This window comes from Charadrius vociferus, unplaced genomic scaffold (assembly GCF_000708025.1).
Source record: "Charadrius vociferus isolate BGI_N301 unplaced genomic scaffold, ASM70802v2 scaffold370, whole genome shotgun sequence".
NCBI classification, from domain to species: domain Eukaryota; kingdom Metazoa; phylum Chordata; class Aves; order Charadriiformes; family Charadriidae; genus Charadrius; species Charadrius vociferus.
The window spans coordinates 3,536,520-3,548,667 of NW_009646744.1; the positions used below are offsets into that span (position 1 = coordinate 3,536,520).

The 12,148-nt window shown below is 48.4% G+C and overlaps 1 protein-coding gene across 1 annotated transcript; it reads right to left on the minus strand.

The window, feature by feature from the left end:
* Window positions 1-930: 930 nt before the first annotated feature.
* On the minus strand, window positions 931-3,480 carry LOC104292118 (leukocyte cell-derived chemotaxin-2-like). Its single transcript, XM_009891445.1, has 4 exons — window positions 3,429-3,480; window positions 1,903-1,999; window positions 1,613-1,758; window positions 931-1,097 (listed from the first exon to the last, which is right to left on the minus strand). The coding sequence occupies exons 1-4, from the start codon at window positions 3,478-3,480 to the stop codon at window positions 931-933; spliced, it is 462 nt and encodes a 153-aa protein (XP_009889747.1).
* Between the last annotated feature and the right edge of the window lie 8,668 nt (window positions 3,481-12,148).

The window sequence follows — 12,148 nt, forward strand, 5'->3', positions numbered from 1 at the left end:
GATGTAGCAAATATCTTTCTGTAGTTTCTTGGAGGAAACAAATCTGCTGTGGGGACATGCGCAGCGGCCGCTGAAGCAGCTCCTCTGCTTACCCGAGGCTGCGGCCGCGTTTGTTGGTGGGTGAACCTGCAGCACTTGTAGAGACTCCTGGTAGCGTGTTGGTAGCCTTAGCCTGGAAAGCCCTGTCCTGCGAACAAGAGCTTGTTGTCCCGGGAAAGTCTTCAGCTGATTTACTAATGGAAAGAAATGCCTCACTCGGACAAGAAGAAACCTGGGTAAAGCATTCCTGAAGAGGGAGTCTGGGAAAAAGGAACGAGTTACTTCATTGATGTTGTTTCATATTTTGGGTCATGGGCCCCAGGAAAAATTTGGGTTTCAACTTTATATATGTTTTTTCTCCCCGGCTGCATTTAAAAAAAAAAAAAAGGCAGAACCCAGCCCAAACTCTGTGACAGCACCGAAGAAATTCAAAGCAATTCGTAGGGAGGCAGCCCTTTAATAACGCGACTTTCCATATGCAAGCACAAATGAAATTTCTGGCTGATTGAAGAAACCTTCGTGTTTGGCTGCGAAGAGAGCAGAGAAGTCCAAGAGCAGTGAGCTGCAGCACGGCTCCCTGCGGCGCCGCTGGGCGTCCAGGATCCACCACCTCCTGCCCGCTCCGCCGTTTCCCACTGCTTCAGCCTCCATCGACGAGTGCAGTGATGCGCAAGACACGGCAACAGCTTTAAAGCATGTGTTGTATCTCGCTCTGAGTCTTTTCATGTGCAGATAACCACCAGCATTTTGTCCATGGATGCTTTTTAGGTGGAACGACTGTTTGAGGCTCAGGGGCTTCCACTTTACTACAGCGACTACCTATGCCCAAGCAATTTAATGAAGACACAAGCCGGGGGGTGAAGACTTTGCCCCTGATGTGCAGCCCCCCATTTACAGGTTGGGAGTAGGATCTGTTAAGTCACAGTTCTGGATATGGACATGGGACGTAATTCCTCGGTAGACCCTTTGCATGGGCAGCAGGACACCGATTTTCTCTCCCTTCTTGATGGGGCCACTGTACTTGACGGGTTTGATGTAAAACATTTTGATGCAGAATCCTGTTAACAGGGGAGAGAGAAGAGGGAGAAAGTGTTGCTCCTGTGGAATGGTTTAAAAGCCCGGCAAAGTCAGAACGTTCAGAAGCAAAACGCAAATGACAATAAAATGAGAAGAGATTCAGCAGCAGAAGTTACAGAAAATGCTGCGATGCTCCTACAGCATCAAGAAGAGATAGTAGGAAAAGAAATAAATTAGCATAGAGCAGCGTGGGGAAGGGGGGTAAAACTGCATGAGCAAGTCAGAGGCTGCTTCGTTAATTAGCCAAAATGTGCAAGGGGACCAGCTTCTTCCTTTGACTTTTTTAATAGAGGTGAAATGCTGTAATCCTTTCAATCAATTTTCCTACATTAACAGAATGTGGATTTTAAAGTTACAGTTTTCACTTGGATTCATGCGCGAGCACAGTGCAGTTCAGGTCGGGTTCATGATCTTTGGCTCAGTTTAAAACTCTACAACCAAATCAGAGTGTTTTGCAATCAGGCTTTGCAAGACGCGCGTCCTTCAGCCCTGGTACCTGATCCCGAAAGCCGGACTCCGTTGTCGATGGCATTGCCGTTCCCGTAGGGCCTGGCTTGCCTGTTGATCTTCCCCGCGAAGGGCGCGTACACCACTGAGCCGTCCTCGCACACCACGTCCACTCCCTCGTGCCTCTTCCCTCCTCTGAAAAAAGAAGAGCAAGGTGGGTTAACCTGCAGCGGAGCGCCTTGCCAGCTAGAAACCCTTCTCTCGCCCATTTTTTCCATGCTTCTTTCTATTCTAAGAAAGTTTCAAGCGCAGCCGTCTCCCGTCACCCCCGCCCAGGACCTGGGGTCGTGGTACCCGCCGCAGCCCTGGGAGTCACAGCCTCTGATTTTGTTTGCAGGTTGAGTTGAGCAGATTGTGGCCCATCGTGCTGCAGCAGCTAGAAAACAAGAAAAGAGAAGAACAGAAGGTGAAACCCACGAGCTAGAAAGGGGATTTCCCAGCCTGTGCTGTTTAATCCATAGCAAGGTCCCTTTGGACTTTGCTGTAACCATGGATCAGGCTTCAGGGAAACAGAAAGTTGTTCATCTTTTAATGCGTGTCAATTTTAGGGATGCAAGGAAACAGCATTTTTTGGTTTTATGCTTTGTCCAGTGACGTCTGGGGGTACTCAAAGCAGAGACTTGAAAGCAAAAATGCAGAACAAATAGATGTGGAGGGGCCACGGTGGAGCGATGCGCTCCTCTCCCATTGCCGCAGGGCAGACGTGCTGCGTTCGCACAGCAGGCGTGGGGCTGGAGCTACGGGTGTCTCTGCCTGGAAGGTGACCTGAGCCACCCAGGATCTTGGCATCCTGAACCGCACCTATAAAAAAACAAGGCTGAGTCCCAGCAAATCCATTCCTATTCCCTAACATGGGATCCAGTCAAAATTAAAAGCTGTCATCTACCTTTTATTAATGGCATTTTCTATCTCTCGGCGTTTCTGTGTTACTGTTTCAAAGTAGCAGCCAGTAAGGTAACAGCCTCATATTTTTTATCCCACGCTTCCAGCTATCATCACCCACAGTCAAACCCACGGTGACCCTACGGCCCCGGCGGTGTTTGAGAGAGGGAAGGCATTTACCGGGGAGATGGGGGGGGGAGGCAACCGCTGACTCGGTACCATCTACAAACCTCTGACAGCCTTGCTCCCCATGCCAAAACTACGAGGGTTTCCCATGGGATGCTCTAGCAAGAATGGGGCTGGTCGTGTGAGAAGCAACGGGTTGAGGTTTATTCGCGTGTGAACAGCCCGGCAGGCACCGTCCCCGCTGCGCTCCGGGAGTATATGGGAACAGGGGAAATGGTGCGTTGGCACTGAAGGTCTGGTGCTAAAAGGGTGCAGGAAATCTCTAACGCCTTCCTCGAGCAAAACAGCCCTTTGTTCTAGGTAGTCTTCATTGATTTGAATGAATTGTGTATTCTTTGTGAAATCAAAGGTGATGACATTAAACATAGAAACCTCTCTGGGAACACTCTATGCTCAGGGGGCTGATCTTTAAGTAAAAGGCTTTTAAGAAAACATGCGTGCTGTTAGAAATTGATACGCCTCAGCTGATTCTTCCTTATTCAGTCCACATCATTACTCCAACAAAATTTTGCCACAACTCTTTGCCATATCTAAAAAGGACTTTTCCATGGAGGTTTCTATGCAATGCGAGAGGGGTTCTTTTCAAAAGCAAAAAATGGCAGAGAACAAATCAGTTCCTAAACCCTTACAGATACACTGCATAGAAAAAAAAAAAAAAAAAGAAAAAAAAAAAAAGAAGGAAAGAAAAAGAATACAGCTTGGAATAAGCAATGTTTACTAAAATTGAGCTAACTCACCACTGGAGATGGCAATGGCTAAGAGGACTGCTGTGACTCCGTGCATTTCCATGTGCCTTGAGAGCTCTGCTTCCAAAGTGAAGGGTCTAAAATACTTTGCTTTCTATTTATACACCTCAGCAGAGGCTGTATCCAAATTTTTCCAGCCAATCAGAAAATTTATGTGGCCTCGGTTCTTTTGCTTGTGGACTCAGACCAGCAGCAAGAAGTGACAGCAGCCCTCGAGCTGTACCACCAGCCTGGCTAATTGGCGGTGTAGAGGTTCCAACCTATTTAGCAATAGCAGCTACGTGTTTTTGTTTACGATGAAACTATGAATATCAAACCCAAATTTTAAGGACAATTTGTAACTATTCCTGCCTGTTGCACAATCCTGAAGTTTAGCAAGGGAACTTGGGTGGGGAAGGGGAGAGGGATTTAAATGAACTTAAAAAAATATCTGGGCAGATGGCCACCTTGCCCTCCCACCATGGCTGTTGCTTCATGGAAGGAAATTCAGCCAGGTGGACACAGCTCTGTGCCACGCATCACACCCAACCTCATGCTGGAAAAATCTGATTAGGCGACCCGTGAAATGAAACCTTTGTACCCCATTTTAATGAGCCGGCTTCATTAATGCATCCCAGATATTGCCATGTCGCTGCCACTGAACCTTCAGCATTAACAGTGGGAAAGACACATGTTTACAATCTTCACCGTGCCTGAACAGAAAATGTTATAAACCCTATAATATTGTGGCTGAGCAAAATTACAGGAAATTGAAGAAGAAGGGAGACCTCAGAACCCCTTCCAGTGCCTAAAGGGTCTCCAGGAGAGCTGGGGAGGGACTCTGCATCAGGGAGGGGAGCCATGGGATGAGGGGGAACGGTTTTACACTGAAAGAGGGGAGATTGAGATGAGATATGAGGAAGAAACTCTTGACTGTGTGGGTGGTGAGCCCCTGGGGCAGGTTGCCCCAAGAAGCTGTGGCTGCCCCATCCCTGGAGGTGTTCAAGGCCAGGTTGGACGGGGCTTGGAGCAACCTGGGCTGGTGGGAGGTGTCCCTGCCCAGGGTAGGGAGTGGAAGTGCAGCATCTTCAAGGTCCCTTCCAACCCAAACCATTCTGTGATTCTCTGATTCTTTGCAGAAAAACCTGTTGCAGAAAGGTGGCAGCAATGGGCAGTTCCTCGATTTTGCCCTGACGGCAGCTGTGTGAAAGAGTTAAAGCAGGACGGGGGGGAGTAAAACGGAGGGCAGAGCCTGTGCAAGAGGGAAAATGGGGGTGGGGGGGATGCGGGCGACACAACAGCATCTGCAGTGCCTGGAGGGGCTGGAGGGGAAAAAACCCACCAAAAAATCCCCGACGCTGGAGCTTTGCAGGACAACCCGTGGTTTCCCAGTACCCACTGTGCTGTGTTTGGGGGTAACGCCGGGGGAGGTGGGTGTCTCGAAAAGGGGTGAATAAGTAGCAAAATGGTAAACAACTGTATGCAAGGAAGTACCACAGTGCAATCAAATTGAATCTAATTCGAGTAAGACTAAATTTAAAAGATGGTGACGCTAAACCCTAGCTCCAGAACTCATCAAACTCACTAAAAGCAATTTCCAAAATTGTAGCCATGCTGGGATCTAATAACGTTTTCATTAAAGAGGCAGTGCTTGACTCAGCCTGTCCCTTAGCGACGTGAGGGGGCTTTTCCCCCGTTACGGAGGGGATGCAAACAGCTGGAACGGTTTCCTTTCTCTTGTACCAAGTACGGAGGGATGACTGAGTGTGCTGGCAATGCCCTAAAGGCTGTGAATTCTCCGCCCAACTAACTTATGCTAAAAATGCCCTTTGCTCCTCCCTCCCACCCCTTCAATTTTGAGCTTTTTGGTCCTGCAGGTACGGGAAGCTCACAGCCCGCACTGGCTTTTGCTTTACGGGAGTTACCCAACATATAAACCCAACAGACAGGAGCCCTCTCATTTTCTTCTGTTCATCACTTAGCACAACCTGAAACACCGAAATATGCTTAAGAGACCTTCAGGTTAAAAGAGAATGAAATCCCTGAGTATGGGTAGATTGCAGTAAAGATGAGAGGGCAGTTTGGTTACCTAAATGTCAGGCTTTGGAAATATCCAGGTTTTGCAACATTCTAGTTTAATTTCTAACATGAAATCAAGGGAAGTAACCCCTGAGGCACGGTACTGCAGATGTCTATTGTCAACCTCTTATTTTTCTTCTCTTTTTTGATGGTGGCAAAGGCCACATATGAGCCATTCAAGGAGGTGACGAGCTGTATTCCCACGTGCCAGCACACTTCCCCCTTGCTGTGCTGGCTTGTGTTGCCTGACTTTCCCAGAGACTGCCAAGTGCATAAAAGAAGGTCTGAATTAGTCAAAAAGCTGTGTATGTGGGCAACAACTTATTGCTTCTATTAATTATGCTTATAAAAAATAAACAAATTGGAAGAACAAGGCATTCTAGAGAGCACTTTGGTGTCCAAAACCAGCCGTTTCATCTGCCTCTCCTTCTCTGATAATATCTTGGAGCTTTAAAGAAATAGGAACTAGTTTATCACCAAAAATGGGGGGTTTATTATTTTTTATTTTTTTAAGAGGGAACATTTCTGTTGTTAGCGTGTAATGGATTCCTGAAATGCAGCATCCAGCTGGTGTAAAGGGCACTGAGGGAAAGGATGCTAATGAAACCCAGTTTAACTAATGAGTGTAACTTAGAGAGAAACTTTATTGCGGAGTTGCACGGGAAATAGTTTAGAAACATTCAGCCTGTGGAAAAGAAGGGGTTTGTGGTTCCTCAAAAAGCTTTGCTTCGAGCTGTAGAAACACATAGCGGTTTGTTTTAGTAGTCCGTGTGAGCAACCGAAGATGCTGCGTGCAATCGTGAGAACACGCTGCTCTCTCCAGCGCTTCCCCGGCTGACGCAGAGCTGCCTCCGGGCTGTCCCGGGAGATGCCCCTCCAAACCCAGGCGAGGTGCAGCTTGTGAGGCTTTACCTCCAGTATTTAATTTAGTCTGTCGTTAGCTTTAAAACCTGCTGTTGTCCGTGCACAGCTGCCTGTTGGCTCTCGCAGAAAGTACTTTCTTTGGGGTGCCGGGTCCCTGTGGGCATGGCAGGGTGCACCGGGGATGGATTGCACAGTCCCATGTCCCTTCCTCCCTGCTGCGGTGGATTTGCCCCGAGATGCCCCTCATGTCCCACGGTAATGGTCACTCTGTGTATTCTCTGTCAGTGGCCTTCTCTCTGTTCTCACCCTGTTGTTGGGTTTGGGAATATTTTGGGATTTTATTTATTTTGTTCTTTCTGAAAAACTTATTGAGCAAAAGCTCATCTTGGCACAGCTGGGCTCATCCAGGAGAAGCCTGTGTAAACCTGGTCCCAGCCAGGTCTTGGCTTTGGACACCTGAGAAACAGGGGAGGACCAGGGAAGGGCAACGCTGCTCCTCCAAAGCGTCGAGCTGTTCATCAGCTGAAGTGGACTGCGCAGGGGACGGTGGACATGGCTGGGCTGCCACTGCCCTCTGATGGAAAGCAGGCGCATATGGTCCTGCCGAGCAGCCCTTCCCCATCTCCCTGGATCTTTATATCTGTGGATATAGACAGAAAATGTCTCTGTGTGTGTGTGTGTATGTGTATTTGCCACCTGTACTGCTCCTTCTCCAATTAAGGGAAGCCCAGCCCCAGTGCTGGGGTTTATGGGGACGGGATGTTCATCAGCATCTGCCCACTGGGACTGGGATGAACTAGTGTGTGTAGCCACTGGTTTCTCAGCTCATAGAATCCTAGAATGGTTTGGGTTGGAAGGGACCTTGAAGATCATCTCGTCCCACCCCCCTGCCCTGGGCAGGGACACCTCCCACCAGCCCAGGTTGCTCCAAGCCCCGTCCAACCTGGCCTTGAACACCTCCAGGGATGGGGCAGCCACAGCTTCTCGGGGCAACCTGCCCCAGGGGCTCATCACCCTCATAAATGCCCCGTGATTCTTTTTTCTTTCCTTTTCTGCATTGCAGGTGCAATCCCTCCCAGTCCCTCCCACGCCCACGTGCTGAGGGAGGGGTACATAGTGCAGAATGAGTCCCTTACCTCCTCCAGGGACGTGTTCTTTATCGGGCACAAAATGCTGACCTGGTGGCTGCTGTTAACAGGGGTTTGTGGGCAGAAATGGAAAAGTTGCTTTGCTTTTCCTTTCATTGCACATCTACATGCTCCTCCTGTACCTCCTGCCATCCAGGGCTGTGCTCCAGCACATTTGGAAGAAAGAAGAGAGACATTTATCTCACCACAAATAGTTTCATTCAAAATCCCCAACCAGGTCTTGTGGTGCCCAGGATCCCAAATCTCCCCTGTCAACGTACCCCAGCCCCCAGGTACCCCAGCCCCCAGGGTCAGCTCATGAACAACTCCTCAGTACTTTGGCATTAGCAGCACGGAGAACTGCAATATATTGGGTATTCAAACATGAAAGCACATAAAGATGACTATAAAAATAAGCGATACAGCTGTTGTGGTGGTTGTTACTCTTTGGTGTTCAGCAGATTTTCTTTTGCAGCTTAAGTTGGATTTAAAAACACTGCAGACAGAAAATGCGGTGCAGGAGTTGGGGCTGATTTTGCTGATAGGCAAAGGCAGATACCGCCGATCCCCCTCACCTTCGGGCTGGCAGAGCCCTGTCCTCGCTAAAATAAAGAGTGTGTGGGAATGGCCTCTTGGCAGGTCTCTGAATGGAAACCATATCATTATAAACCACTGTCTAGCCTAAAGTACTGCTAAGTGTTTAAGCTATCATATTTCTACAGCTCATTCAAGGGTATTTTTAGTGTTGGTGGAAAAAGTTGCTGACTCTAGGTCAAGTAATCCCTCCTAAAGTCTATGGTCCTGATTCAGGAAAATTAACCGTTTGATTCAATGTTTGTTATGATGAAGCGTCTCTCCCTTCTTCTGCCCAAGCCCTTCCATGGAAGAAGACTGTGTGTGGAGTACAGACGTGGAGAAAGAAGACCCGCTTGCATTAATGTAGAAAATAAAAAAGATGTATGCAATGTAGAAAATAGAAAAGTCTGCTACTGCTAAAACGTAGATATCTGTCTAAATATCATTTCTCTTACACATTTCCGTTGCACATCCCTGGTTTTGCCTGAGAGGAGGCAAGCAGCAAAGGAGCTGCTTCCGTTGGCAGTGCCTTGGCTGAGGCTGTCCATGGCTCATGAGTCCTGCTGTGCGGCACAGCTGGCTCAAAAGCTAGAATTTGTTTGTTTTTAACACAAACCTCTTTGTAACGTTGGGAAGACATCATTAAACTGCTGCTCACCCAGCAAAGAAAAAAAAGCCAGAAACTGGATGTTTGTGTGGCATTTGTTATCATCTTTGTGTGTTTGGTGATTTATTGCTCCGTGGTCATGGCTGATGGTTCCCATCACACCACTCTGGTCCCTCATTCTTGGTGGTCTGTGAAAGCCCACTGAAGGAGGTCTGTGCACAGGGTGAGTGGGCTGGACCTGCAGGAAGGTGAAGGCAGCAGGGAGACCGCATTGGCCAGCACCATGGGCGAAAGGCTTAGCCTGCTTTTTCATAGGTGTCATGGAGGAGCAAACCTGCAGGGGACATCTGAGGAGGGTTGTTGGGTGATGGAGGACAGGTCTTCTGCACGCAGGCAAGCAGGGGGCAGGGCAGGGGACTGGCTGGAGAGTTTGCTGCAGCAGCGGAGGCGAGTGATGCCGGCAGATTGGAGGTGGGCGCTGATGGCTTGACAGCACGTGGGAGATGGCCAGGGCAGCGCTGAGCTTTGAAGAGCCTTGAGATGGAGATGAATTGACACGTTTGACATGACAGAGGGGGACCTGTGAGAGAAGAGTTATGTGGTTATGTTGACAAGCCAGAAAATGAGCCCAAGGTGCTCTGAGTGAGAAGATGTCCTACCTCAGAGACACAAACACTGAAGCCAGAGTGGACTATTGAGGTGACCCAAATTAATTCTAGTATAAACTACAAAAATCATCCCATTTAATTTAAACACTGCCAGTAAGCATCAAGCAGCAACTTTCTTCTGGGTGACTAACCTCAGAGCCAAGAACATGAGCACGTCCAGGATCTGCCTTGATGCATTTGAGGTGTCACAGCTGCTTTGCCATACCTTAAATGCCGCTTCCCGCGGTATCAGCCCCCCACTGCTGAACGCTTATTTCAGGTTAGATAACTGTGCTGCACCATTAAGAGAGGGTTTGTAAAAAACTCCTTCGTGTGCCATTAAACCCACAGTTCATTCCTTGCCCTTGTATTTTATCGCTTGGGTTGCTGATAACTTTCCTGTATGGTTTCTCTCGGAAAACGGTCTTTCCTGCTATGCATTTCCTTCCGTTGGCACGTGAGGGTTAATTAAAGCCTCCATAGGCTTTGTCACTTTGATGCCCTGAAAGCTAGGGAAGCTTTTATTTTCCTTTTGAGAAACAACCAAGTGTCTGCAGGTAGTCTGCATGCTCCCGCAGCTCTGATAAGAAATTCTTACTTGTTTGCCAGGTCTTTCTTGGAGACACAGCTTTGGTTTAGTCAGTCGTACTGTGAAATGGGGGAGACCTGTGGCTCTGGAAAACCTCATGGACAAATGGTTTGTTATGGAACATCTAAAGTGTTTTATCTCAGGCCATGGTTATCCAGCTCAGGAGGTGGGTGATGCCTCTCAGCTTTGCCTCGTTGCCCCTCAGAAGTAGACCGTGTCCCACCAAGAGCTGTGGGGTGAGTCCACACAAGGCTGTGGATCCCCAAAACCTGGTGCAGGGGGAAGGGGACAGGATGCCCTGGGCTGTTTCAGCTGGCTGGTGGGTGCTGCTCAGGCAGCGAGGGGTGCTTGGCCCCTCTTTGGTGTTTCTGACCCAGATGTGCTCTGACCAGGAGTGCTGGAAGCACCTCCTCTGTTTGCTCCTGGATGCTGCTGCCAGGCTGTCCCCTGAGCTGCTCTCAATGATACGTAGGTGAAAAGATGCTTAATTTTAATTGTTGCTGGAAGCAAACTTGGCAGCTGCCCGTTTACTCCTAGCCATGGCTGATGCTTGATTCCTGGTGCCCAGAGCACCGCTGGTCATCTCTAACCGGGATGAAAGCTGCTTTGAGCCATGTTGTGGTTTCATCTGTGCTGTACAATTGGAAAGACATCTTCAGGAAAAAACAATTTCTCTTGTAGAGGACGACATATACCGTATGTGGCTTGTGTGGAGTTTGTGTGAAGGACTCCTCTCAGCACCGTCCGGCAGAGGGTGCAGCGGCTTCTCATGTCTGCACAGCTGCTTTGCAGGGAAAGGATGGCTTCATCACAGACTTTTGTTGGTTTGGGGTATGTTTTCTTGTCTTTTTTTTTTTTTTTCTTAAGGGAAAAAGAGATTGCAGGGGTCTCTCGCTGTCTGAAACCTGAAACTACATAATGCCCATATCAAAACCAATCTCTACTTAATTTTAGAGTAGAGCAGTATTATAGTTCATTCAGAAAAAGCTCTCTGATATCCAACTATGTGAAATGTTTGTTGATAGGCAATGAACAGGAGGATTATAAGTGTCCTTTTATATTTAGTTTTATATGCTTTTATGGAACCTTTATGTATCAAATGGTGTTTGGGTTGTTAAAATTTTGTAATGCTTTTTGGTGTGTGCTATTCTCAGTGCTTGCAGCAAAGGCAGGGTATTGCTTTCCCCACGTTGCGAGTTCTCAGTGTCACAGGTGCCCCAGGAGAGCATCACCGGGGGGATCATTTGAATCTCTGGGCTCTTGCTTGCAAAATGCAAACACTGGGCAAGATCAGCTCTCCTTTAAATCAGTTACGAAACATTTCCCGGTGCTCAAGGGCTGCTCCTTCCAGTGTCTGCATGGACTGACATGAGCTTTTACACACAGCTGGGCAGGAGGAACTTGACACCGCAATTATGAAGCCCTCCTTTGTAGCACCGGGTTTAGAAGTCGCTTGGTCATGATCCTTCTATCAACCAGTCGCGAATAATTTCTCTGCCACCGAGGGTCAGCCAAACAGCACCAGAGAGTCGCCTGGGATCAAGCGGTTCCTTTGTCCAGCAAAGTTTGTTTTGACACTTAAAACAAACAAATAAAAAAACCCCGAACACTGGTCCTACAGAAAGCCAGCGGGCATTTTGCCCCTGCTTGGGCAGGAGCAGCGCTGGTGTGAGCTGGGCATCCTCGCTCCGTGCTTGCCCGGGCACACTGCCGCCTTTGTGTGCTGGCGCCCGGTGAAAAGGGGCAGAGGATAATTTCACTAGATTACAGACCAGGGCTTGATGCTGAAGGCTGAGTTGATCAGGGCCTCGTTATTCTCATAGCAGTGGGCTTTGGTGCTGAGTTGACCCACTGGCAACGACAGCGCGACACGAGTGCCAAGTCTCCAGAAGGTTCCCAACCCCTTGGTAGCGCTATGGGGATTTATTTATTTTATAGTGCCAGTTATGATTGACAGAAATTGGCATGGGGATAATGAGGACTGCTGCAAAACTGATCTGGGGGTTTGCAAAATCTGCCCTTTGCAACCCTCCAGCATGTAAACTGTACATCTCAAACAGGACGGGGCTTTCGTGGTCTCTTTAAGACCTGGAGCATTGCAATTCAGCGCAGCCTAATTGGATTCAGCCCCCTAATTCGAGTCTATATTCTCTTCATAATGAGCTACAGATCTTATAAAGACTATTGACGGGGATATTGGTGAGTGTGTTGGGAGCAACGTGCCAAACGCATTCCTCTTGCAA